Source organism: Oryzias latipes, chromosome 4 (assembly GCF_053564925.1).
Source record: "Oryzias latipes strain Hd-rR chromosome 4, Olatipes_Hd-rR_3.1".
In the NCBI taxonomy this organism is placed as follows: Eukaryota; Metazoa; Chordata; class Actinopteri; order Beloniformes; family Adrianichthyidae; genus Oryzias; species Oryzias latipes.
In genome coordinates, this window is record NC_136240.1 from 9,342,210 (window position 1) to 9,370,080 (window position 27,871).

The 27,871-nt window shown below is 43.2% G+C and overlaps 2 protein-coding genes across 9 annotated transcripts; one reads left to right on the forward strand and one right to left on the reverse strand.

Moving 5' to 3' along the window:
* Positions 1–2: 2 nt before the first annotated feature.
* On the reverse strand, positions 3–2,804 carry atp5f1d (ATP synthase F1 subunit delta). 2 transcript variants are annotated; one of them, XM_023954100.2, is made up of 5 exons: positions 2,635–2,804; positions 1,834–1,987; positions 1,527–1,615; positions 182–342; positions 3–102 (listed from the first exon to the last, which is right to left on the reverse strand). In XM_023954100.2, exons 1-4 carry the CDS (start codon positions 2,752–2,754, stop codon positions 220–222), a joined length of 486 nt encoding a protein of 161 aa, XP_023809868.1. In that variant the 5' UTR covers positions 2,755–2,804; the 3' UTR covers positions 3–102; positions 182–219. The 2 variants fall into 2 exon arrangements, with proteins under 2 accessions (XP_023809868.1, XP_023809867.1); XM_023954099.2 differs by having other exon boundaries at positions 178–342.
* On the forward strand, positions 2,778–27,871 carry cbarpb (CACN subunit beta associated regulatory protein b). 7 transcript variants are annotated; one of them, XM_078945736.1, is made up of 12 exons: positions 2,778–2,914; positions 3,806–3,888; positions 8,343–8,505; positions 9,920–9,992; positions 11,124–11,266; positions 12,308–12,363; positions 13,761–13,923; positions 14,203–14,374; positions 14,536–14,688; positions 15,068–15,302; positions 16,967–17,156; positions 22,721–27,871. In XM_078945736.1, exons 4-12 carry the CDS (start codon positions 9,945–9,947, stop codon positions 24,219–24,221), a joined length of 2,661 nt encoding a protein of 886 aa, XP_078801862.1. In that variant the 5' UTR covers positions 2,778–2,914; positions 3,806–3,888; positions 8,343–8,505; positions 9,920–9,944; the 3' UTR covers positions 24,222–27,871. The 7 variants fall into 7 exon arrangements, with proteins under 7 accessions (XP_078801862.1, XP_023809860.1, XP_023809862.1 ...); XM_023954092.2 differs by lacking the exons at positions 2,778–2,914; positions 3,806–3,888 and adding an exon at positions 7,594–7,793 and having other exon boundaries at positions 8,343–8,687; XM_023954094.2 differs by lacking the exons at positions 2,778–2,914; positions 3,806–3,888 and adding an exon at positions 7,658–7,793 and having other exon boundaries at positions 8,343–8,687; positions 11,139–11,266.

Consider the following 27,871-nt stretch of genomic DNA (forward strand, 5'->3'; position numbering starts at 1 on the left):
CGTTTGTTTCCAAATAAATTTATTTTTGACTTCATCCACTATACAAAGAAAGGAACCCTCTCTCAGAGGCGGTCGACTTTCACAATCCCTCAGAAAGATGACCTGAAAAAAAGACCAGAAGATGTCCTGAGAGGTCAGAAATCCACACGTTCTGTCGCAGTAAACCAGCGCTGGTACCAACTCTGCCGGCCGGCCACACGGTGAGGTCGTAGCGCAGCTCTACTCCAGAGCTTTGACGATGGCCTCGTTGGCCTCGATGTTGATCTGGACTTCAGCCCTCGCAGCCTCGTCGCTCGTCCCAGCCAGGTCAGCTTGGGCCTTCTCCAGATTGGCTTTGGCCGCCTTCAAAGAAAAAATACAAAGGTCATGAAAGGGTCCATCCCCTCATTGAAACTTTATTTTGAAGTTTGCAGTAATCCTCAGCTAAACTCAAAACCCCAGAAGGAGAACAAATACATGAAGGTTGAAATAGAATTCACTGTCACAGGCTGATTTAAAGGTGCTGGAGCCTCTTCCTCCTTATTAACAGGGTGGGGTTAGACGTCCTTTCTTACTATAGATGATAGAAAGACGCAGTTGGAAGAAGAAAAGAGTTATTTGTTGATTTAAGGTCGTTTTCAGAGACGCAGAAGTGCATTTCTGCAGAGCTGACCTCACCAGGATCTCAGCTGCAGATCAGACGATCATCAGTGGAGAAGATCGGTCCAGACTAACACCTCTCTACAGTCACTACAGTGTTTAAGTGGACGGATGAGTGACTGTTTGACTGAGGAGAGGATGGAAAGGACCATAAAAATGTCTAGATAATTGTGAGGAAAACACTAGAAAAAGGTTGAGAGGACTGTCAAATGTATACAGAACTGCACGATTCATTGGTGTCACTATCAGACCAGAGAGGAGCTTCATGATGATTTGAAGGAGCACATGAGGAGGAGGCAGATTAGGGCAGCTGAAAGGCAAAGAAGTAATCAGACTACAGCCCCCTCCCCAGAATGAGGTTTCTGCTGACAGAGGAAGGGGCTCCACAGGTGTGGTTCTCTTCAGAGTCCAGGTTCGGTCTCACGGCTTGAACCGCTGTGATGCACATGATGCATGCATGATACCCACTAAGGCTGCACCATCAATGTTGCTATGACGATGAGAGTTACCCGTAAACGAAAAGCACCCAAACGCATCATTTCCACCCAATGAGCACCGTTGTATTGAAATAAAAGTCAACAAAAACTCTCCTGCGGGTCAAGTCAAGAGGAGGCGGCTAAGAACCTGAACGTCAGGGAAACGGCGACCTGCCTTTTTGTCCAAAACGAAAATGGAAGTCAGTTCAGAACAGTGTGGGCTGTTAGTGTTTGGGCTTTTATTAAAACATGTTTCCTCTCTCTCCGCCCTGAGTGAGGGGCGGAGGCATAGAGGACCACCAGGTGTCACAGTAACCATTTACCGCAGTTTATCCCAGCCTACACGCATCCCACAGGCTGATGTCGCCATGAAGATCAAATCTGGGTTTATTGTGAGGGTCGGATGCTCACCGCAACGTCCAGCTGGTCCAGAGGGACAGCTTCCTCTGCCAGCAGCTGTACTGAAGAATCAACGTTGACCGTTACAGAGCCGCTGCTGACTGCAAGCATAATACACACACAAAACAACACACATTTGGGTCAGTCTGAATGCAAACTGTCACCGCAAGCGTTTTTCATTATCCCAAAAACATGACACCGATTGTAATGAAGTCTATTTTCATACAAATCTGCAGAATGGGAGTAAAAAAGCACCAACTTGCTTTCCTTTTACACTCAAAGACCACTGGAATCTCGTTTGATCTGAGAGAATTCTTACCAAAGTATTTAGCCGAGGTGCCGTCCTCATTGAAGACCGTGACAACACCGGGCCGGAGCACCTGCAGGGTGGGAACGTGGGCAGGAAGGATGCCAAACGCACCTGTGAGCGTTGGGACGTCTACCTGTTTCACACTGGCTTCTTTGAAGAACACCTGCAGCACCAGACGAAAACCACACGTTTTCACGTTGAACTGAATCTACCACACGTTGCCTTGGTAACACACGGCTTTTCCAAATAAAAGGTCACTCAGCTGATGATGTTTAGCTGTGCTAAACTCAAATAAAATAAAACACTATTTTTGTCAGGTTTCTCACTGACATAAGCAAACATGTGAGACTCCAGAGAGTTTAACACTGTTGTGCAGTGATTAGTCAAAGAAGATTTTTGAAAATTAAGTTCAATGAATGAAATAAATCCATGAACCTCAAGGTTACACTTCTGTGGTGCTGCAGAGAAACCAGTTCTTTTTAAGTTTTCTGTTGAGGTTATAAAATTTGCGCCAGAATTCAGAGCATAACGTAATGCAAAGATCAACCACCGTCAGGACGCGAGACTAAAGAAAACTGTTTTGCTCCTCAAAGGCAGAGCAGATGCTAGGCTAACAGCTAAGCTAACGGCTAACATCCTCTCATTGATCTGCACGTGAGCTAACAACGTTTATGCACTAAACAACAAAGCAGCTTCTGGTTCCAAACTGCGCGTTGTGGGTCATTTAGCGCAAACATTTGGCACAGCCTCTGCAGTCCGCTGGTTAGCTAGCCGGGCCTGCGAAAGCCTCCGCGGCGGTCCCAGCAGTACCTGTGAAGGGGAAGCGAACGTGAAGGACATCTGCGGCGCACCGGAGGAGGCGACCTCTGCGTAGGAGCGGACCGACCGCAGAAGCGGAGCGGTCCGGCGGAGGAACCTTGCTGCCATCATGTCTGAAAAAAGAGGATTCCGATGTGAAAGTCAACGACAGACAAACCGCCGGCGTCAACTCAGCCCGTGTGCCAGACAGGACAAGGACGATGTCAGGCTACCCATGAGGCTTTGCGCCAACGCAAAGCAAACAGGGAAGCGTAGTTTACTGGATGACTTAGTGAGTTAGTTAGTTAGTTTTAAGTCTTCATGAGTATTTTTCATAAATATTAGACTTTTTACATGTTCTGTGTTTCTTGTATTACAGACGTACAGCCCAATTTTTTGTCTTAAGCAGGAAAAAGAAAATTCTCTGCCTGTCATTTCGACATTTTTAATAATAAAATGATTTAAATCGTAATTCTTAAGCTTTACAGATTCACTACTACATTTTCTTGGTATATTAAAATTTTGCCCTATTTTTTCTAGTTTATGCCCGGAATTAAACATCATCATTATTATTATCACTACACTTGCTTTAACCATTTTAACATTCTTTTTAAATTGTATATTCTTTTAAATAGTTGAAATTTCCTGACTAAATAATGGCCTTTTAGCTTATTAGTGCTAAAGTAACTAACTGTAAGTTCTTCTTTTTTAATGAATGATGCACTGACCTGAGAACACTTTAATTTGGTTGTATATGTGACAATGATAAATAAAAGTGTCTGTTTTCTATCAGACACAATATTCAACTGTCTTGCTGCTTGTAGCCTGGCTTGATTCTTGTTCTTCAAGACGATTCATAGTCTCTTGAGATGTTGAATTCTTGATTTGATTTATGTTTTCTCTCTTTTTTTTAATTCTACAAAGGGCATGCTTAGCCTATTAAGTATTCAGTTTGATTGAGGGTTGGCCATTACTCATATGAAAGCATTCTGAGATATAATGTTCACCCTGTGGATGATAACTTTGTATTTTCATCAGTTTCAGTTCAAATAGAATAAAAGTCATAAAAGTCTAATTTTGTTCTGGTCTTTGGGTTTACATACACAGTAGCAGTCTGCAACAGAGACCTTTTTGTCATCATAAAAACCACATCCATTTTCTTTTTTCACTTATTCTATTGCAGGGTTGCTGGTGCCTATCCCAGCTACTCCTAGGCAGAGGCAGAGTTCATCCGGACAGTCCACTGCAGGGCAACACTCACCTAAGGTAAGGTTAACAATCACCAACCAACCTGTGAAGCATGTTTAGAGGAAGCTGGAGAAAAACCACTGAGAACATTTAAACTCTTCACAAAAAAGACCCAGCTGGCAATTGAACCAGGCCATCTCACTGTGAGGTGAGGTTGCTAACCACTACACCACCGTGCAGCCCATTTATAGTAATACAATTTTATAATAATTTATATTGTTTTTTACTTGTTATGGGGATTGAAGCAGTTTGTGGTTCTTCATGCTTTGAAGTTTATTGGATAAGAATCATGACACTTCATTGCCACAGGATGGCGACAGAAGGCCTACCGCTGCTATTGAGCAAAAAGATTTAAAACCGGCCGTTTATTAAAAAAACAAAAAAAACAAGTAAAACTAAAATAAGATTTCTAATGGAACACTCTTCGAACGTTTCCCCTTCTGTCATCTGGGCCTCAGTGAAGTTCTCTTTATCCCGTCTGTTATATCCATGAAAAGATGAATTATGAACTGATCACATGGGGACTATGGAAGTGATTCTGTAGCATAATTAAAAATAAAAGTCAAACCCAGAAATGCTTTTTCATTTTCAAAATGAAGCTGCATTTTTTGACTCAAAATTAAAATAAAAAAGCAATCCGCCAAAATGCTTTTTCATTTCCTTCCTCAACACAGCTTATTCTGTCACTTAATAAAAAATGATAAAGAAAATCGTATTTGACATTTAATTTTCAAAAGGTTCTCTGGTAAACGTGTAACAAAATTCATTTAGAAATGTCTAATTTGACAGTTAAAATGGATTAACAGAAATGCTTTTTCATTTTCAAAATGTAACTGCATCAAATGACTCAACATTAAAACGACAAATCAACACTTCAAAATGATTTTTCATTTCTACTTAAAAACCGCTTATTCTGTGTCATAATTAAAATGGAAATGCAAAGAGGGGATTGAATTTTCATTTTAACATCCAGCCTGCAAACATTGTCGCATTATTCAATTCGAATAAGCATTTCCAGGGGGGAGGCAGGGGCGATGACGTCAGTGGTTTCTCCGTGTGTCCGTCTGCTAAGAGACACAGACATGCTAGGAGCAGTGTAGCTTTGTGTTAATGGCAGAGGAGAGGGCTTTGTGATGGTTGTGAACTTCTGATGATTTTACACAGCTTCTCAGGACCACGTAGCAGCATTTGCATCCTCCTTCGGACGCACCGCGGACAAGCTTTTTTGCTTTTTTCTGTTTTCAGTGGTATCCAGAACAAAATAAAGGATGATGTAATTCCCACATATTTACGTCCACGATGCTCATTGCCCGTTCAGAGTTTTAAGTACCTCCACGGCTAATGTTTGAAGCACATATTAGCCTAATGCTAACCCGTCTTCTTTCGGATCCTCCTTGCAGCGAAGAAAAAAGCACTGACCGCACGGATTAAAAAAATATGAGCGAACAGGCCCTTGATAATAATCGTAACAGTAATAAAAGCACATTTAGAAGATAGTCTCCTGCAGCTTCGCCGTTGGTCCAACCAGCAAACGTTAGCACGGTGAAATCTGCCATAGCTGTTGTTGCGGCTCCAGCTGTCATTGAACAGCAAAATCAGCGCGAAGCTGCAAATAAATATGTGGGAATTTTATCATCCTTAATTTTGTTCTGGACACCACTGGAAACACAAATTCATATGATGGTTTCTCAGATCGTAGCAGCATTTCCGGCGTCGGCGATCGGGAGCTTCATGCTCCGCTATGCGAAGGCAGCTGCCGGTCCGAGGAAGAAAAGCTTGTCCGAAGGAGGACCGCAGGAGGCCGAAATGCTGCTACGTAGTCCTGAGAAGCTGTGTACAATCATCAGAAGTTCACAGCCAACACAAAGCCCTCTCCTCTGCCGCTAACACAAAGCTACACTGCTCCTAGCATGTCTGTATCTCTTAGCACAGGGATGTCAAACTCATTTTGGTTCGGGGGCCACATTTAACCCGTCTGATCTCAAGTGGGCCGGACCAGTAACATAAAAGCAAAATACTCAGTTGGAAAAAATGCCTCAACCAACATAGTAGCCTAATCACTTGGGGCCAATGGATATAAAAAAAAACTAATTTCAATTTAAGAAAAGTTTGTTTATTCAAATTCATACAGACTGAATATTTTACATCTGACACTGAAGCAATCCAGAAACTTTTCTTTATGGTAAGTCTCTTAGTGGTGCTGAATGTCATATTCTTTGAGCACTGCGATGTTGATGACATACAAAGCATATGGGTTTTGCATTCAGCTTCGTGAAAGAAAGAAAAAAAAAACTGTCCATTTTTCCTGGAAGGCTCTTCACTCCACTTCACGTTTGACAACATTCATTAGGGTGTCGCTAATGATCATCCTTATTGCAAGATAACAGCCTAAAGGCCCGTACACACCGGGACGAATATTCGCCAGCGTTTTTCGCCACGTTTTTTGTGTTCACACCCAGGCGATTTTCGCTGACGATGAGCCGAGCGAACATGCAATTTCATTCCCTGACATTAGATGGCGCTTAATGTAAACAGAAATACTCCTGTACACAAGGTGGCGCTGCGCAACTTTACGCTTCTTAAAGTCGCTTTTCACTCAGAAGAAGAGAGCAAGTATTTACGCGATTGTCAGTATCATACAAAGAAAAAATGAATATTTCAAGCACCAGTAGCTCCAACTGGTACTTGGTTCGGGGATATTTTAGAATGTCCGTCATTATTTCTTCGCGGCAGTGTAGACGCTACTTGGCGTCTATCTTCTTCGCTGGTATGTGTGCTCAGCAAGGCAGTTTTGTGTTTGAACGCCCCCAAGTTGTGTTTTACTGTAACTTTAGAAGCTCCAGACACGTGTGCAAAAGCGGCATTCTCATTGGTCGAATAGATTTCGACGCGACGCGTCGAAAAAAAAACGAACCCGAGGCGGGTTTTTTTTTGACGCTTTGACGCGTGGCGTTTTTTCACGTCGGTGTGCAAACTCACATTGGTGCCCTTTGTTTAATCACGAGGCGTTAAACGTCTGCGAAAATCGCCGGCGAAATTCGTCCCGGTGTGAACGGGCCTTAAGACTCAAAAGGAACAAAGGTGCATCCTACCCAGACGCAGAGCTGTTGTGTTTCACTTTTGGCACGTGCAGAGATATGCTGTTTCAACTGTTTTTCCTGTCCTATGCTTCCCCTAGTGGCGGAATTGCACATTTAGGTTATTTCTTTAAAAAATCATAACTTGCCACAGGAATGGACTAGAAAATTGCTTTCTTTTTTAAATCATCCTTATGATTTTTACTCTTCATGTGTGGGCCGGAGTAAACCACCTGGCGGGCCGGATAAGGCCCGCGGGCCGTATGTTTGACATCCCTGTCTTAGCAGATTGACACACGGAGAAAGAAGTGACGTCATCGCCCCGCCTCCCCTCTGGAAATGCTTATTCGAATTGAATGATGTGCCAATGTTTGCAGGGTGGATGTTAAAATGCAAATGCAATCCCCTCTTTGCATTTTCATTTTAATTATGACACAGGAAAAGCGGTTTTTAAGTACAAATGAAAAAGCATTTTGAAGTATAATTTTTCATTTTAATTTTAAGTCATTTGATGCAGTTACATTAAGAAAAGTAAAAAGCATTTCTGCTTTTTACTTTTATTTTTAATTATGGAAAAGAATCGCTTCCATAGGGGGCTTCCCCACCTGTACTGCAGCTACGAACCCCCCTTCCCCCGCCTTACCTCACTCTGTGCGTCACGTGGCTCGCCTCAGAAGGGGTGGTGGGCGTGTCGTGAGCGGCGGGGCTTCATTCATAAATCCTTTTATCTTTAAAGCCCGTTTCCAGCGCGCACGGACCCGTTCGGTCAGTCCGGTCCCGTGTGGTTCTGGTCCCGGGGAGTTGAGCGCTGCTGCCCGCTTTTTGCCCCCCCCCCCAACCCTCAGGGTGAGTCGTGCCGCAGATCGGTCCGATCAAACCGTGACTGCCGGGAAATAATCACGATTCTCTGACCGGAACGGCTGTTTGCGTGACTTTGCGTGAATGTTGATGCGTTTTCCTTTGAAAAATCGTAGCCTGTAGGAACAGATTCGTGAGGAAACCGCCGTCATCCTCCAGCCGAGCGGCTGGAAGGCGGCTGTTTTACTTTTGCTTTGAGAACAGAACCGCACGTTTGTGCGGTGCTCCACGGCGGCAGGTCTGAAGCAACAATTTAAGGCGGGAAGCTGCGCTGTGAGGAAGCAGATTTAGGCGTGAGGGGATCGAACATGCGGGGGACGCCCGCGTCTGGCCATCTGCTCTGGAGATTATTCAGCACAGACTGAGGAAATGAGCAGCTCCTCACCCCTCTGCTCTGCTCCTCTGGGGGGTTGCACTGGTTTCCATCAGGAAGTTTGCTTTAAAAAAATGATGCTCAGAGGAAGATTTTAGGGAGGAAGCAGGATTTCTTCTGATTGACAGTCCAACCTCACAACCAAAAACATGTCTGTGTTGCAGCGCTGCTGCTCTGCTCCTCCAAGGCCTCCAGGAGCAGGAGTCTGCTCATGTGGCTCACAGGGCTGAGGATGCAGCAGAGGAGCTGAAGGAGGCCGTCTACACGATCCAGAGTTCCTGCTGCCCCTGCTCCTCCTGCTGCTCCTGAGCACTGCCCTCCATCAGGGTAAGATCAGCAGGATGTGGAGCTGCAGTCCACGCAAAGAAAAGCTCTCCAGCCTGGTTCCTGCGGCCGTTCTCATGCTTGGCAGTAGGTTTACATGCTTGTGTTGCTTAAGCTGAGCGCTGCAGTCTGTGGAAAGCAAACCCAGTCCAGAATGCTGCTGGCATGTTGCTTCTCTCTGCTGGGTGAGTAGATCTGGCCGTGCATGCGTGGGTGTTGGAGGCCGTGGCTGCAGTGTTTACAGCTGTGAACAGTAGAAGCAAAGAGGCCAGTAGAAGCTAATGCTCATTATGTGCTGCTGTTTCTCTGCTTTCTTTCGTTTGTGTGTGTGCCTGCATACGTAATGCTATGGTTGATGATTGACCATCAATTCTCAGTTAACCACAGCAGACTTTACAGTTTCTGAAATCACTGCATGCATTGATTTATGAATCGACTGCTGTTTGAATCTGTTATCGGTGCATTCAGAATTTATTTCTGCCCATACATTGCAAATACTCAATCCAAGGAAAGTAAAAAGACTTTTGTTTTTCCAAAATGGTCTTAATTTCTGTCATGCAAGAAATAGAATCTTATTAAGAAAGATTTTCAATAGAAAATTAATTTAAATAAAGACTGTCTGATGAAAATGGTGTTTTTGCTGTTTCTAACATGTTCTGATGATGATGGACATGTAAAAAGAATTTTAGAAAAGTTCAAAATTGCATTTCTGAGTAGTTCCTTATTCAAATCGTTGTGAATCAGGAGCAGATTAAAAGATGCAGTTTGAAAAAGAAGATTTGTGGTGTAGAAAACCCGCTGGGCGGGGCCACAGTCTCCCAGCTCCGCCCCATTCTGATGCATCCACCTGCAGACAAATAGATCTTTGTTTTCTTCGTCTGACATAGAATCTGGATCCAAACTGTACAGCTGGATTGCTCTGATCTTGCTCACCATTTTTGATGCACTGCTAATGTTAGGTTGGGGTTGTGAGGGGCTGTAAGCTAGGGGGAGAGAGCATAAACGAAGGGATGATGGGAAGTGAGGGAAAGCTTACTCTGCGCCAACAGTTGGAGGTGAATTTCTGATGAACTCCTGCTGCTCTGTAGAAACGATCTCTTAGAAAACGATTTTTCGATTGTGGCTAAAAACATCATCTTCATTAAAAGACAGGTTGAAAATAGATCAGAAGAGGATCAGAGTGGGTCTTTCGGAGGGTTTTTCCATAGAAAAATAATCTTTGATTCAAGAAAACACGATGAGAATTTTGTCTTTAAATAAGAATTCCTGGTAAGACAGTTTTTCTAACTTCATTGGCAGATTTCTTCCCTTTAAATAGGAAATATTTCAAAATGTTTTTTGAGCTTGTTTTGCAGTGTAAAATGTCTAGAACTTTGTAATGGGGTTACCCTCCATGTTTGCATGTTTCCGTTTTCAGGCGGACTCTCTCGTTGGCTTGGACCATGAGCAATGATTCTGTCGTCTGGAACGTCGTACCAGAAAACTCCACGGTGATTCACAGCAGCTCGCCACCAGACCCATGTTCTCTCTCGTGTTTTGGGCAATTGACTGGTTAATAGAGAACATCCTGACCTGGACCTGAAATAATCCAATATCTGATCTAATTTGGACGTTAATTTCCCCAAACAGAGAGTTTTCAGTATGACGCCTTCCCCAGCCTTGGAAAAATAATCTAAATATAGTTTAAATCACATCTGAAGCCTTTTGTATTTTCATTACTAAAATAAAATCTTATTTTTGAGCTTGAAACATTTCCAACTTCACACCAAATGAGAAGGGGTCGGGGCTCTAGGAGTTGTAGTTTATGGAGGACTTAAATGAATTCTGACAACAATTTTATTTTTGTTTTGAGGACTTCTGGAGGTTCCAAACCAAACTGACCTGAAGACACATCAGGAAGCTGATATAATGGCTGTTCAGACCATTCCCGCAAATGGGGGGTCTGTAAGACATGTAAGACATGTACGCAACACATGACTTACATAAATCTAAAATGTAATTAGTCCAACAAAGCTAATGCTTACGCAGAATAAATATAACAAATGATTTCTTAAAGTTTATGAACAAAACCCTAAGATGAAGAGTCCCAGCTCCCCCTCTTCCTCTTTATATGGTGGTTGGGTCCTCCCAGTGAGCTTCCACAGAAAAAGCAGCTCCACCCTCTGCCACCTTTTTGGACCTGGAGGAGCTCCATAGATAACTATACGTACATGAAGAGAATCTGATTGCGATTAATGAACAAACTAGAACAAAAAGAGAGTGTATTTATGTAACTGCATTCATTTGGGAGAATGAGCTTTGCTCCTCAGCAGAATTCAGATGACGAACCTCAGAAGTTCAGACTTAAGAAGGTTTCACTGTTCACCGCTTTTGCATCCTTAATTCTCTCAGAAGACACTTGAACAGCTCTGGACCCCCAAAGTGCTGAAAGCTTTTTGAAAGCAGACGTTCGGCTGAGTAAAAGCAGCAATTATATTCCTGTAGAAAGACCTACAAACATTTGAAATTAAAAAGCCTTTTTTTAATTGTAAAAGAATCATGTAAAGATCATGTATTGGAGAATCAGCGATTTAAAGAATCCAAACTACGTATGTGTCTGTTAACGTTTTCCTGTTTTTCAGGAAATTCCCCTTCAGACTGAGGAGCATGAAGACGGCTATCTGCTCCTGCTGGTGATCCTCTCCATCTTCCTGGTGGGATCTCTGATCATCGTCTCCTTCCTCGTCATCGCCTGCCGATACCGCAGCCGTGGAGGCTGCAGCAGGTGAGATCCACAGAGGATGTAGCATCATCATCATCTTGTCCTGAGGGATGCGGCCCACAGTCAGGACTGATGAGGAGGGGCGGGCGTCATGAAATAAGAAGATGGATGAACTCTTAAAGCGACAGATGGAGGCTTTTGTTGAGCTCGTTCATCAAATGGTTAAATCGCATTAATTGGTGCTTCTAAGCTTGTTGTTCAATACGATTTTCTTGGGTATTTATGCTTGAAACGTTTTCATAAATAGCAGATGCCTGTCACTGCAGTGATTCTACCAACACAAAAAAATCCTTTAAAAAGAGAAATCTGAAAATCATGCTCTTGGCAGAATAAATGTTAGCCTTCAGGGAAGTGAAAGCATGTTCAGGCATGACTCTGCGTTTGCCGCCTCTGCACAGCTTCTACTCAGGTGTTGGAGGCTTTTTTTTTTCACTTAAAAAAACAAGCATTTGGGAAGCTGTTATAATATCCTCTGAGTTTTTTTTGTCTGATGAGAGCTCTGCATCTGGATGCAGATAAAAACCCACCGCCGGGCCTGAAAAGCAGAACCGGCCAGACCGGTGCAAATGAGTGTAATGAGATTTCAGGGCAGCCATACGCTGTGATTAATGCTGCGTCTCGGCCCGGCACTTCTCCTCCACAAACCCGAGTCACGGAGGAAATAAAAAAGAAGAGAAGCAAAGCACAGATCTGGGAGGGTGGAGACGTCGCTACAGTCGAACATCAGGCAGAAATATTGCCTTGTTTTTCTGCCACATTCAATCCTTTTTGTAGAATTTAAAACACATTTTAGAGGACGATAAAGTTTTTATTTAAATCCAATTATTCACTCAGGGTTGACAATGCCTAGATCCTTATAATAACTCCTCCTTTGTAAATTCATGTTCATGCCATTCTTGTAGCTGCCGTGCATCTGAAGCTTTTCAGAAGGAGCCTCCTCCTGACTGAACAGAAAAGCGTCTGAGCGACGTCCTGCTTCACAGATGAAGGACAGAACTTGGGGTCAATCATGTCACAGAACTGAACTCTTTGTTTGCCCTGCAGGGCCAGCGATGACCCGGAGAAAACCACCACCTACACGGAGTCTCAGCCCACGCACGGTGAGTGGAGAACACACCAGGAACTGAGCATGCTCAGAAAAATGGAGGAAGGTTGTCTGGATGTGTGAGAAAGAGATGAAGAACAGTAGTCTCTCTTTGACACGCCATCCACATGTTGTTGAGGGTTTTCCTGCTGCACAGTTTGACCGTCGAGGACTTTTACTCCCAAAAAAACGTCAGTTTTAACCCTAAAGTACCAAGAACAATTTACTTTGAGCTTTTAAAGGTAATTTGACAACATTTTTTCATTGGTTTGTTCATTTTGGGTAGCAGCAAGAAACATCAGCCAAAAAATGTAAAATAAAAACCAAAAATCAAAAAGATTAAAATAAATTACTTAATAAAAATAAAAAGATCAAAATTAGGAAAGCATTTTTGGTAGCAGTAATTAACAATGGCCAAAAAATAAAGAAAATAAAAAGATTTTAAGCTGAAAAAGCATAGCAGCAACAAATATCAGCCAAAACATTTAAAACAAAAACTAAAAGAAAAAAAATGTTGATAAAATAAAAATAACACTCCTCCCCACTGTACCCAGCTTGGACAATTGGATAGACATTGTAAATGGAATCTGCCCAAGTTCTTGAAGATATGGTCACAGTGGATATTCGATGTTAATCATTTACAACAAATGGAGGTAATGAATATGTCTGGCTTGTGTTTTTTTGTTTTTTAAAATTTCCTTCCCTCCCTAGTAATGCATCTGCTGTTCCCTGTTTTGTGTGTTATTAGATACTAGGTTATGTTATTAAAAAAAGAAAAGAATTGTTGAGAATGGAGATATAAGTCATGGGTCCAAAAGTGGCCCTAAGTGAATTTAAATTTAATGTTTTATAACTTCATGCTCATAAATAAAATTTGAAATAAATAAATAAAAATAAAACAACTGAAAAAAAAACATTTTGGGTAGCAGAACATAAAAAATATAAGAATTAATTTCTTTCATAAAATGAAGACAAATAAAAACAACTAAAATTACATTTTGGGTAGCGGCAACAAATAATGGGCAAAAAAAAACAAACCCAAACAATAATGGATTTTAAAAAAAACATTTTTTAAACTGAAGAAACATTTGGGCTAGAAGCAATACAATCAGCCGAAATATATAAAATAAAAATAGAAATATAAAATACAATAATTAAAAAAAATACAACTTTAAAAACTTAAAAATACATTTTCTGGTATCAGGAATTGACATTAACATTGATCAAAAAATGTTAAATAAAAACATAAAAACAAAACATTTAAAAAACTGTGACCTAGTTTGACCCTGTGGGTTCTCCAGGGTTAAATAGTTTTATTACTGTTATTTTGTTAAAAAATATGCTGCCTTTCCTCTGTCTCTCCTCTTCCTCTCATCCTTTCCACTGTGTCCTCTACCTTCTGTGTTTGAGTAGAGATCACCATCCAGGTGGATGAGTCGGAGTGCCTGTCCATGGTTAGCTCTCATGATCAGGAGACGGAGCGCTTCCTGTCCACAGGCCCCACCGGCCGCCGTGTCTCTTTCAATGAGGCGGCGCTCTTTGATCATAGCAAGAAAGCCCAGGAGAAAGGCCGCAGGTCAGCCCGACAAGCCCACATCAGAAACGGTTTTCCTCTTTTCATCTGAAGCTCGAGTTGTGCATGAAACCCTTTCATGGATGGAAGGATGTAAACATGTCAGCGTCAGAATGTCCTCTGCATTAGTTCCGTCAGAAAACGTCATTATTTTACTAAAAGGGTTTCTTCTTCTTTCATTCATTAATGTAAACTAAAACGCTGCTGAAGGTTCAGCTTTTGTTCTCTAATAATCTCCCTTATTTGAAGCTGTTTCATGCGTTCTCTTCACGTGGTCATCAGGTACACTCTGACTGAGGGTGACTTCCACCACCTGAAGAACGCGCGGCTCACAAACCTCCACATCCCTGCTCCCGCTCTCAAGATTGTCACCATCCACGAGTGTGACTCTGCAGAAAACACCATCACCGTGACAACCCGCCCTGCTGCCAAGTCAGCACTTTCCATCTTTCAGGTGAGAAACCTGATTCCATTGATGGAGAACCGGCGTGTCCAAAGACCGGCTCATGGGCCAAATGCAGCCCGAGATCTCAATCTGAACTTGAGATTTTTGACTTTTTTTTTGACGGCAATAGAAAACAATCCACAGACCCGAGTGTCTCTGCTTCCCTGCAGCCGATGCTGTGCGCCCTGCCCCAAACGGCTCTGACCGGCTTGAGTGGCAGTCCCAGTCGTGCTCTGCCTGGAGACACTCTTAACTCCATGATGGACACCAGCTTCTGTGAGGGCACTCCAGCGTCAGGCGCCAAGGAGGCGGGCGTCAGCTCTGTACGTAAACTCACACTCATGGAAGATGGACTCAGAGCTAAAATGTATACAAGTGCTTATAAGCAAATCTTGTAACACGTACATGCTGGACTTCTGCTTTTAGGTAGATTTCAGTTTCTTAATGCTGCATTCAATGATTGTTCAATGATCATTCATTGATCATTTTTCCAATAGCACATCTCCTCAGTCGGGGGGTGGGGTGGGGGGGGTCCTTCAAAGCAACCAGCCAGTAAAACGGGTGCATCCTGAGCAAAGGAGGGCTTTGGAATGTGACCTGTTAGAATGAGCGTGGATGTGTGAGCGTGGAGGACGGCGTACAGCCCGTCACAGCAGAATTTGTCTGAAGGCTTCCTGTCTGACCGTGTCTGGCTTTGCTCAGGGTGAGGTGATGGCAGCCGGGCCCTGGGGCAGAGGCAGCAGCGGAGGAGAAGGGACCATGGTGGGGAACGGAGCATCTCCTGCAGCCAGCGGCGGTGCAGACAGCCAGAGGCCTGTGCTGCAGCTCCTCAGTAAACTGCGGCGTCATGCCAGTCTGGAGGGGGCCAGTCCTTACTTTAAAATCAAGAAGTGGAAGCTGGACAGCAGCCAGAGGGCCTCCAGTCTGGACACCAGAGGTAATGCTCTTATTCCCAACTGTCTGCTGGTGAAAAATGGTCAAACCTGTGGGGGTCACGCAGGTGACCTACAGTAAATATGAACGTCATAGACAGCCCAGTGAACCCGTAGAGAGAAAATGTTCATGCACATTTTTACGGGCTGCTGTGGGCGACAGGGCGTAGTGAACACTTCTACAACACGTAAGGGTGATTAAGGGGGAAGTAGGTGAGACAGGCGTGTCGTACAGATTTTTTTGTTTTTTTAACCCCCCCCTGCAGACTGTTCACGTGATACGTGCGCTCTCCTTGCTGCAGCCTGACGGATCACGTGCAAAAATGTGTGTGCCATATTCATGCACGGTCCCACCTAAAGGTCGTGTGAAACAGCCATTTTATACATTTTGCAAACATTGCATGGAGGAAAATTGTTCATCCATGAGTATAGGTGGAAAAAGTGAGAAAAGCTGTGGTCTGTAGTTGAAATGTTTACAGATGTATCCGGAATGAACCATGTTAAAACCACAGAAGAAGTACGAATAAACCACACAAAGAACACATAAATCAACGTAGAACATGAACCGTGCTGTTAATATGCAAATCATTAGTGATTAATGCGTCAAATATGTAATATGAACGTAATATGCGCGCCGCATACGCAAAAAGTTATACATCGGTGGTACATGTGTGAAAAGTAAGATAGACAAACATTGAACTGTCATGCAAAGCTACTAATTTGTGTAGGCATCCCTCAAAAATCACACACAATTGCATAAGATTTACGTAATAATTGCATATAAACTACGTCAAATACGCACTAACTGCGTAATTCTCAACTGACCAAAATTTTGAACAGCTCAAAACTAAATTCACTTAAGGAATTTAGTCCGTTGAAACTCTCGACAACATCTGCGCACATCAACAAATGACGAACACAAAAACACTTATAAATTACCGGTACGTATATCACGCATGTATCACCAGAGGCCGAAATCTATTGCGTAAAAAATTGTGCAAATGTTCAAAATGGGGTTGCCTTTACTGACATTAGTGAGAAAAACGTCATATTTACTAGTGTGGCTTAAGGAAACCATACGACAATATCACCTGCACCCCATAAGTGCGTAGAACTTCCATTAGCCCTACAGATAATCTAAAATGTACTTACCACATGCACAACAATGGTACCTTCCATTTTCATGACGTTCCCTGAGATGGCCATACGAGCTCTATGACCCTCTATGGGTCTGGACAACCCAAAAACCCACAGCACCTGTGCCCCCATGGGTGCATATAACTAAGGCTTTAACTCATTTCATTTTTTAATATTATTTAAAAAGGATAAAACAAGTAATAGTGCAGAAAGGACCTTCAGCTTTTGCTTTACTTTCTGCTGTATCTGTTTAAGATCATCTTCTTGTTTCATGTTGGACTGCCGGAAGTTAAACGGAGAGCTCCACAGGTGGAGGCCAGACGGATGGTTCAGTGATGCACTTTTGGTCCTTTAGTTCTTCACCATCCTGGACTCACACAGTCCTGCCTTCTGTCCCAGCAGGAAACCAAAGCAGACCACTAATTCCTCTGCAGAAATGCTAAAAGCAGCTTTCTCCAGCTCTCCCGCTCCTGCTGTCTCACTACTTGCAGCTCATTGCTCTTTTTTTTTCTTCACGTGTGGCGTGAGCCAGGCTCCCCGAAGAGGCGGCACTTTCAGCGTCAGCGAGCCGCCAGCGAGAGCATGGACCACGAAGACCACGAAGCTCACCGCATCGACCTCATCCAGTACATCGCCCACACCAAGGAGGCCACCCTCCTTCCAAGCCAGCCCAGCACACGCCTCCTCTCACCTCCCTCCACGCCACCCCCTTCCCTTGGCAGGTATCTTTAATTCCCTTGCCATTCATCCCGTCCACTGCTTTTCTCATTTGCACTCATTTTCCTGCAGATTACAAGACAAATGAGATGAAACATTGAGGTTCGGATTCTTCCTTTCGTCCTGAAATTTCAAATCTAGAAATACATCTGTTAATCTATAATAAATCTATTATTTTCTGTGTTTAAAATCTGTACATTCGAATCAAAATCCTGACTAGATTTAAGGTAAACTTTCAACACAGTAGACCACTTTCTTCCTTTCTCTGACTGAGCTTTCTCCAAGTCTGCAGAAGCTCTCCTCATTCGAATAATAGTACTGAAGAGGAAAGTAAAGTTGAACTTTGATCTGACTAAAATTTATAATAATAACCATTGTCCTCTCCAAAGAGCATCCAGGAGCGTGAAGTTCATGCTCCTCAGAAGATCCAGACTGGAGTGAAATCTCTTCAGGTCTGTTTGCTGCAAAGAAAAGTTATTAAGGTTTAATTTTTTTGCAGCTTCAGATCACAGAGGCAAGTGCTTCAAAGCAGACAAGCATCAACAGCAAGGCTAAAGAGTTTCATTGTACATCAAGGTTCATTTTTTCACTAAAGGATTCAAAATCTCTCCATTCTGCAAGCCACTGTGATTTTTTGTTTTTTTATGCACCTCAAATGCAAAGATGTGAAGGTGAGGAGAGGCTCAGAGAGGAGGAAGGTGTGATGGTGAATGTTGTCAGTGGTGTGCCCCCCACGTAGGATGTGACCTGGAGGAGAAGGAGAAATCCTGGAGGCAGGTGTATGATGAGGACATACACATGGAGATCCAAGGGCAGGGTGGTTGTTGGAGCAGATTTTTACAATCATGTATTGTGTAGGAAACAGAGATGATGGATAGGGTTCAGGACAGGGAAGGAGAAGGACAGAAAGTGGTGCTAAAAAACTGGAGATGTCAGAATTTCTGGACGGCTGAAAGCAGCTTTGGAAGATCAGGAGGTTTTCCAGACGACCTGACTGCCCCAGCTATCGAGGGGACTGAAAGGGAGGAGCTCTGGGTTTCTTCTGGAATGAGGAGAGCAGTTTAGAAGACTTGGTGGTGGAATGAAGAGGTTCAGGAGGGTGTTAGGAGAAAAAGGTTGGCTAAGAAAAAGTGTGACACGGAGAAAACAGAAGACAGGAGTACAGGGAGATGCTAGAAAGGGGCGTATGACGACATCAACTACCCTCATGTCCTCCTCTTCTACATCCACGAGCCTCCTCTGGTCCTCCTCTTTCCTCGTAGCTCAAACCTCATCACCCTTTTACAAACATCATCACTGTTCCTCCTCCCATTGTGTCCAAACATCTCCATCTGCTTCCCTGCATTTGATTGATCTGTAGAACATCTACCATGGTCTGTTCCTCTGATGATGGTAAAGGGGCGTGTCTTTGGTCCAGTACCCATTGCTATACCCATCAGTAGACTCAAAAGACCTCCAACTTTACCATCTTATGCCTAGTCGATCATTCTAAAAAAGTTTTTGGGTTGGTGTCCAGAATCTTAGGGGGGATGTCAGCGATTAGAAGTCCAGTGTAATATATGCCTATAAATCCAACCCATAATCTCCTACCAAATAGCCACTGAGCTGAAAGTCTTATTCTTGTTTGATAGTTTAAGCCAGTCAGATTTCTAAGAAGTCTCTGAGGTCTTTGGAAGATTAAGATGGTTTGGTTGTCAGAAAGTTCGGATTACGTCTTAAGGCCTGATCATGGCACGCCAGTTGGACCACAGGGGCGTTGACTGCTCGCTGTTCTTGGCTCTTTCAGAAACTCCTGTGCTATTGAAGTAAGGGTGAGGCTTCTTACTCCTTCAATTGGCTGCAAGATTAATCAGATCTGGGGCCTCATTTATAAACGTTGCGTATGCACAAAAGAAGGCGTACGCCACTCTCTACGCAATAATTGATATTTATAAAAAGCAAACTTGACGGGAAAATGTGCGGTCCTTCACGCAAGCTCTGACCAGGCGTACGCACAAAAACAGGTGAAATGAAAAACGGCGACGCCGTCGGCAGATGGAAGAAACACGTTAAAGTGAAAATGACAATACTGCCTCTCATAAATAACATGAAGACTTCACAGAGCAAGTCTTACAATTAACAGCCTACACGAACACCCGTTTGATCGATCAGCAGTGAAACAAACAAAACAATCTAACGAAAATTACAACAGAAATTCAAATAAACACTTATTTGCAAAAAGAAAAGTTAAATAGGTTCTGCAATATTGGCATGTTGTGCAATTCATCCTCATAAATAATATAGTTAACAGAACGAAATAATGTACAAAACTCATATTCTCGTCAATGTGTCCGTCTGGCGGAGCAGATATAGGTGCAATCAGACAGACAGATGGATAGATAGATGTATTAATTGTCCACTGGGGAAAGTTGTTTTCATAGTAAAACATTTCTTCATAAGCTACAGAATTATGGTATTCATGCATATGCCTTTAGTTTGTTTTATTTTTGATAAAACAATGTATGGCGTATGTCTCAACCATTCAGAAAGCAACAAGAAGTTACATTTGTGCTAGGCCTGCACAATTAATCGCAAATTTATCGTTATCGCGATTTCAAGCTGTGCAATATCCATATCGCAAAAAGTTGGTGAAAATCGCAATAAATGGTAAACCTTAAATGTTAAAAACAATCTTATGGCAACTTGAACTATTTAATACATTTTAAAAAATCCCTTTATGCATTTGACCAATCAGATGGAGCCCTTCACGTTGTTGACCAATCGGATGTTAGATGTTGCCCTCCTGATTAGACGAGAGTCATTTGGAGACTAATTTAACGTATTTTGCCTATTATCTAAATTAAACTTTTCCAGTGAAATGGAAATGTTTGTGTTGTTTTTGCTATTTGTTCATTTATCACAAGTTATATCGTCATCGCAATATTGATCACTGATATCGCATATCGCATGTTTTCCTCATATCGTGCAGCCCTAATTTGCGCTGAACAATTTCCCATTTCCACGTCGATTATTCCCGACATCTGTAGCTTGTCAGATGTAATTAAATGGATGGAAATAAAATGCCCCATCACAATGCGTAATGACGCACAATGGCTGATCTTGCGCTCTTAGAAGATGTGGCAAATGGAAGAATTCGGAGTGAACGCATCTTTAGACAGCAAGAAGACTTGCTGGCAAACGAGGACGAGTGGCTTATGAGCCGGTTCCGACTTCCTCGAGCTGTCCTGTTGGACCTCTGCGGGCTTTTGGGCCCTGCGTTACACACTGTGCCCTCCAAACAACACTTTTCTCCTCTTTTCCACCTCGCCAACGATAACTTCTACTTCACATTGAGTGAAGTTACGTTTTTTTCATTTCCTCTCTGTGTTTGCCATGATTTCGCAATCAATGAATATTAACTTGTGGGCGTTTCACGGACTATTTATGGGCAACTAAAGGCGTGTCATGAAGCCGCAAAAGCTGCGCTACATTTAGAATTGATTGTGATTTATTAAGGGAAAAATCCGTAGGATGTGTGTGTGCACGGTTTTATAAATCTGAATATTTCTGTGCGTACGCACGTCCTATGTTTCATCCATACGCCACTTCTGACGCAAAGTTTTATAAATGAGGCCCCTGGTGCGTACAAGCACCAATACCTAGTTCCTAATACGTGAGGCTGGTGCCTCTGCAAAGCCGGTCAGGGCCCCGAACAGAACCAGAGCAATCACTGCTACAAAAAGAGCAGCACTTCGGGGCCAGATGGTTTCTTGCTTACCCAACTAGCTGTTAGGAGACCCTTACACCATGCTATCAGGATGGAATTGCAAAACCCGGAGCTGCAGCTCTCATTTTCCATGGAAGGTTTGGTCCATGTTGTGTAACTGTAGACTATAGCTGCAGAGCAGGACTTCTCTGAAGCAAAAATCCATAAATGCATACAGATTTCAACACCAACATCTGGAATTCCCAAACTCCGTTATTTCAATTGTTTCTATAAAGACTGGATTTACAGAGTCAGAGTATAAGTCACTGATTCTGAGTTTAGTCTGTGATGTTTATCATAAAAAACACTTTAACTGTGAGACAAAATGTACAACATTAATCTGGGAAATCTTATAGTTTGATTTTTAAAGAATTTATTTCTTTAATGGAGCAGAAAATAAGTATTTATCTCCAAAAACAAGAATTCTGTTCCTCACATACCCGTTTCTTCTTCTTTAAGGAGCTCTTCTCTCCTCCACCTGTATTAATGTCACCTGTTTGGACTGGTTATTTGTATAAAGACACCTGTCCACACCTGTAAACAGTCAGACTGGAAGCCCTCCGCTATGACCAAGACCAAAGAGCTGTCGAATGACATCAGGGACATGATGGTAGACTTGAACCAGACTGGGATGAACCAGTCTACGATAAAACTAACAGTTTGGAGAGAAGAGATCAATTTTTGGAGCAATTTTTAGAAAATGGAAGAAGATCTCTGACAATCTCCCTCCACCTCCATGAAAGATCTCACCTGCTGGAACAAATGATCTGGAGAACAGTGAGAAAACTGCCCAGAACAACACAGAGGAACTGGTCAGTGACCTGAAGAGAGCCGGCACCACAGTAACACAGGTTACTATGATATCACACGATGTCATGGATTCAAATCCTGCAGAGTTCCAAAGATTCCCCTTCTTGAACCAGCACATGTCCAGGTCTGTCTAAAGCTCTCCAGAGACCATCTGGATGATCCAGAAGAGGATCAGAAGAAGGTCATGTGGTCAGATGAAACCAGAATGGAACTCTTTGGTAAAAACACCCTGTTAGGAGCTGCATCTCAAGGACACCATAACCACTGTAAAGCACGGAGGAGGTCACATCATGGTTTGGGGTGCTTCTTTCCAAAGGAACCAGAACGACTGATCCGCATGCTGGAAAGGACGAATGGATCTATGTTTGGTGAGACTTTGATCTAAGACCTCCGTCTATCAGTGAGGATAAAATGGGGTTGGATCTTGCAGCATGACAAAAATCTCAAACACATCTCCACGGCAACCAGAGTGACCTCGTAAAAGGCCTTTCAAGGTTCTGGATTGTTCTAGCCAGTCAATCCAACACAGAACCTTTGGAGGGAGTTGAAAGTCTGTGTTACCTAGCAACAGCCCCAAAACAGCAAAGCTGTGAAGAAAATCTGCATGGAGGAATGGACCAAACCTTTGACCTCTGTCACTGAAACCAGGGTCACATTATGAAGTGCAGAAGTGAACTTTTGGTATTGAACGAATCCTTGCTTTCTGCTCCTTTGTATCTAAAATCAAGCTCTGTGATTTTCTAGATTTGTTTTTTTTCTTCAGTCCTTTTTCTCCATGCATTGATGCTGTTCTTGTCCTGGGATGAATGCATGTCTTTCTCACCTCACATGGCTTTTGTGGTACATACAGCAGCAGCCATCACAACTCATAGAAGCCATTTGGTGCATTGTGAAAATGTTCTGGTGAATTTGTAATTTCACTGACCGCTCTGACACTTGTGTCGTTTCTCTCTTTGTTTCTCCCATCTCTTGTTTTACGTTTTCTTTCATCCCTTCATCTCTGTGTGCATACAGGCTAGAGGTGAAGGTGATGGTGGAGGCCGGTTGCAGCGCCTGCGGACCCGAGGATGTTGGCCTGTCCTTTCATCCACAGGAGATGCCTTCGGGGGCGAGAAGGGAATGTGCCGGCTCCCCAAATCCTCCCCAAACACAAGATCCGCAGTCACTTTACCGAGACATCTGGACATTACGCGCATCGCTTGAGCAGTATGCAGCCTCCGACCAAAGCAGCAACAACGACCGCAACTCTGTCTGCAGTGATGCCGACAGCGTGTGCTCAGTGGGCGGACGCACAGACACAGAGCGAGAGAGGTTCCTGAGTTACTCATCCCAGGATTTGGGAGATGAGGTGGAGATGTTGGAGGATGACAACGTCACGTGCATAAAGGACAAGTCTGAGGTGCAGAAGAGTAAACGGGGAAGCACAGAATCAGAGCGAAGCGGAAGCGATGCAGAATCCGGGACTCGTAAACTGTTGCAGATGGACAGTGGGTACACATCAATCGAGGCTCCATTTCGAGGTCCAGAGGACCTGCGACTCTTTGGAAGCAGCAGCGTAACCGGGAGTCCCAAAGACAGAACAGCCCACGAGAAACGACACCATTTTACGAAAGCGGGGCGAACAGGAACAATCGGTGAGAGTTTTGAGCTCCATCTCTTTGAGGAGGATCCAGAAGATGACCTGCTGCTCGGTGCCGGTAATGCAGTTTCTCCTGCAGCCGATGCTGGTTCTTTAAGCTGGCTAGCATACGGCCAGATGATCACGCCTCAAGGCGCTGTTGAGCCTCCAGTGCAGCCGCTTACTCTTCACCAGCGGGACTATAGCATAGACGAGAAGACGGACGCTCTCTTCCACGAATTTCTGCGCCATGACCCCCAGTTTGACCAGCAGGAGTCTCCTAGAAAGTACCGCTCACGTATCCATCTGCGGAAGCAATGGCAACGCCATAAACAGTGGAGCGACCCTGGTATTCGACACTTCCAGTCCTCCTTTGAGAGACACCGGACCCCGTTGCGAAGAGGGGAAAGCGTGAACTACCCTCTGGAGACAAGCTACCACAGCCCGCTGCCTCGCATTGTCAGTGCTCCTGACGAGGAGGCCGGAGACGGAGCTGGCTGCTCTCCTGAGACTCCAAAGATGGAGCTGACGATGCAGAACAGAGGAAAGAACAAGACACAGACTGTCCCTCTTACAGACTCTGAGCTCCACATGTCCTCTCTGCCACTGATTTATCCCTCTGTTTCTGAAAAAGGAGGACCTCAAGGGCGCTCTAACTCTCAGGAGGACAGGAAACAATCTGGACGACTGCCCGAGACCCCAGAAGAATGCTCACCTCCTCAGCTGCCTGATTTCTTGGGCTTTGGTCCACAAACTATTACAGCAGAAGTCACTGACAAGCTGACTGCTAACCTAAACGAGACGCTGTTCAGAAGCCCTTACAGAACCAAGGACCCCGCCACCGAGGGCGTAATCCTGACAGCCACACATGCCTCTCCAGACCACAGCCCAGTGTAGCAGGGCTTCATTCATCCTCCTCTTCTGCTATTTTACACTTGTCCTTTGTTGTTTCCAACTCAAGCTGTCCTTTTTAGCTCCAAATATGACGTCCAAACTTATGAGAAACTATAAAATGTCGTTTTTTTGCACATATTTTCATCAGTTCTAGAACCGTGACGCAAGCTCCGTTCTCAAACTAGAGTGAGAAATGTGAAGAAAAGCTAAAGTGTAACACAGCTTACAACACAGACAGATGTGACACACTTTTGTGCTTTTGTGTGACAATTTTCCTCACCGGTTATCAGTCATTAGTCATGGAACGAGTGCAGACGCTTTCTATCGGGAAATAATCCATCAGTTACATGACAATCACTGAGCTCGGAGTGATGGAACGACATTCTTCCAAAGGATTCACAGGAAGGAGCGGCTGGGATGGAATGACAACATTCTCAACTTTTGGGTTGTGAATATGATGTTTCAGCACTGCCCCCCCCCCCCCCCCCCCCCCTCATGGTTGTCAGCAGCCATCCATATGGAGCTGAAGGATGCTAGACAAAGAAAAGCCCAATATTGCTAGAGAAAAAAAATAGTTTCCTAGGGTTTCTAGTTTCGTGATAACTTACAGCGTCTTTGTTAGCCTCCATCTTTAGAGGATGGACCCCCCCAGAGAGCCTTTTGTTGCCAGGAATTTGAAATCTGCCCCCTTTGTAACTTCTGCAGCTCTTGTTAGTGTAGAACTGATGTTGTTGGTCTTCTGCTGCAACAAGCTGCATCTCAGGTAGTTTTTATGAGAAGTTTCTGAACAATTTTTACAAATGAGAGTCCTGGATGATCCCGTCCACAACGCCGACCACAGTAATGGCAGCCTGCATGGTCAATGGCTAGCATTAGCAGTTGGCTGGATAGAACTGAGATTTCTTCCTCTTTACTTAGCAGATTACAGCTGGTTGACCAGTCTTGATCCAGGACAAATCAAATTGTCCATATTTTTGTGTATTCCATTTAGTCTGGAGTACACCCCCACGATCTTGGACTGCTGTTTTGCACTCCAGGTCTGCGTGCACATTATGTGACTGAAGACTATCAGTTGTACATAATCGAAACAACTCTTTTGATATTTTAAGGATAACTAATGACAAAAATCCAAATTAAAGTGGTAGTTTGATGGTTTTAACAATCGTTTATTTCTGTTTGTATTTCCATTGAAGACAGTCCAAGTGAAGCTGGGAGCAGAAACCTCCCAGCACAAGGATCCACTGTGAAACCAGGTGCTAACGGAGAGGTGGAACCCGACCGATCTGGAAAAACCTGTTAGCAGCAGGTTCTGTGATCCAGCAGGGTCTATGTTCCTGAGGGGTTCTGCGTTCCTGCTTCGTTGAAAACAAGAACACATTTGAGCAAAAGATTGGTTTAAATTGGAATCTCCTCCCCAGATCTATGGGAGGCAAAATGCTGATTAAGCCTTCCAGAGAACAGATCCGTGTGGATCCAGCTGGTCCCTACAGAAAGAACCTGAAGAAAGATGTCCCAGTGGCTTCATTTGCTGTAGGAAATAGGGTTCAATTCCTTAAATTTGTGTGTCAACTTGATGACAGAATTCTTGTAAAAGAAGCAGTGGTTGATTTGTTTTTGTTTTTCACTGCATTGGGGACAATGAAAACTGTCAAAAAGGCAGAACCTGCACCAACAGATCCAATAATCAAGTTTCAGCACTTTCTCACGAATTTTAAAACACTTTGCATCTCTATCTTAATGCATCTTTTGGTTTGTTTGTTTTAGAAAGAACAAACATCAGTTTATGTACAGGTTTACACCCATTCTAACTGCATTTAAGCTTCTGGACATGCAGGTTCTTTGGTTAAACTTAGACATGTTTCCAGAAAAACAGATTTGATGTATTTATTGGTGAATGCGGAACACTAAATGCTTGTTTTTCTTTATTTATTTATCTACTTTGTTTTTACTTATTTATATAAATACATTTGTTTAAACGCCACCACTGCCGGAACCACCCCATTGCATTTAGCGGCAAATAGACCACGCAATTCTCCGTCATCCTGTCCTCGTTGACTGTGTGCTGGCCGACTAAAATCCAGCTTCAAACATTTTTCAGCTGGGCTCCCTGTCTTCCCATTCAGAGTTGTGATGAATATTAATCATGACAGCCAACTCCTCTGTGCCCTCCCCTCTACTGTTCATCATTGTTCGAGCCTGTTGCCGCACAGAGGAAATAAAATGATCCTCCTCCGTTCGGGTGGATGATGAGGCTCTTTTCCTGCATGCCTAGATTAGATCTGTCTCTTGTGCATGAAAAGATTCTCCTCTTTTGGCAGAAGCTCAGCTGCTCGCATTGCTGAGATGAAAGGAGCAAAATGTTAATAAAGAGTGGAGAGCATCGCCTCCTTTCATTCACACTTATGTCATCAGCCATTATTTTGAACCACCAAATGACCACGCTAATCAGCAGGAAGGGAATTAAACAGCAGTGGGGTTTGCTTCCGTTGATTTTTGAAAAACCGTCCCTGTTCAGGTGAAGGAAAAGTGTCAGATGACTCTCTCAGGTATGAGACTTCAGTCAGAGAAAAACTATTCTAACTGGAATAATAGCAGTGTATCTGTACAAACAGTTTTCTTTGAGGAAAAGCACATCAGGCTCAAACTAAAGGTCTTTGTTTGACTTAGAAACAGTAAAAAATGGACAGTGTGGCGTTTGTTTTAAATTTGTCCATAGCCATGCATGGAAACTGATGTTTTAGTCTAAAGCCACAGCCACTACGTACAATTTCCGCATATTACACAGATAAAAATTGGTCATGCGTGAATCTATGTGGTAAAAGTGAGAAAAGTTGTGGTCCTTATGTGAAATTTTCTCAGATGTCTCAGGAATGAACCATGTTAAAACCACTGAAGAAGTACGAATAAACCACGCAAAGAACACGTAAACCATTGTAGAACCACGCGTGATTATTGTGCTGTTTATTTGCAATTCCTTCATGTTTAATGCACCGGATACGGGATATAAAAGTTATAGTGGTACATGCGTGAAAAGCCCTTTAGACATACGTGGAACGTTCGTAGAAAGACACAAATTTGTGTAGGCATTTCGCAAAAATCACACACAATTGCGTAAGATTTACTTAATAATTGCATATAAACAAGATAAAATACGAACCAAAAGTTTTGAACAGCTCAAAACCGAATTCACAGAAAGACCCGTAGACGAACATCTGCACACATCGACGAATGACCAACGCCAAAAAACATGCGTATGTCACCCAACTATCTGTTCTAAATTTTATAAGTGGAAAATGCTCAAAATGTACGTATTGGCTGTTTTACACGGCCTCAAGATTACAGATGTAGGAACAAGCTGACGAGGTCAATAGAATGTGCTCGCGTGTTAAAAGCACAGATAAAAATATTGGTGTGACGACATTTTTATTGTATTTTATGGTTTTCAGTTTGAATTGCTTGGGTGATGAAATGAGATTTCCTTGATTTATCTCTTAGAATATCCAAATGTCTTAGTATTCTTTGCCAATTGAAAGCTTGATTTTTCTTAGCAGTTTTACTTTTTCTGATCCAAATCTTTTGGGCCTTAAGGAACCAAGTTATTTAAAAATGTTTTGGTTTGTTTCTCAGTCTGTGAATAAAAGACGTAAGCACAA

What these genes read in the sequence shown, in the direction of transcription:
- atp5f1d (XM_023954100.2), bottom strand. Translation starts at nt 2,754, where the DNA reads ATGATGGCAGCAAGGTTCCTCCGCCGGACCGCTCCGCTTCTGCGGTCG. An exon ending in CGTTCGCTTCCCCTTCACAG is followed by an intron (nt 1,988 to 2,634) that starts GTACTGCTGGGA and finishes CTGGTGCTGCAG; the next exon opens with GTGTTCTTCAAAGAAGCCAG. An exon ending in CACCTCGGCTAAATACTTTG is followed by an intron (nt 1,616 to 1,833) that starts GTAAGAATTCTC and finishes TTATGCTTGCAG; the next exon opens with TCAGCAGCGGCTCTGTAACG.
- cbarpb (XM_023954092.2), top strand. Translation starts at nt 8,668, where the DNA reads ATGTTGCTTCTCTCTGCTGG. An exon ending in TCGTACCAGAAAACTCCACG is followed by an intron (nt 9,993 to 11,123) that starts GTGATTCACAGC and finishes CCTGTTTTTCAG; the next exon opens with GAAATTCCCCTTCAGACTGA. An exon ending in AGGAGGCGGGCGTCAGCTCT is followed by an intron (nt 14,689 to 15,067) that starts GTACGTAAACTC and finishes GGCTTTGCTCAG; the next exon opens with GGTGAGGTGATGGCAGCCGG.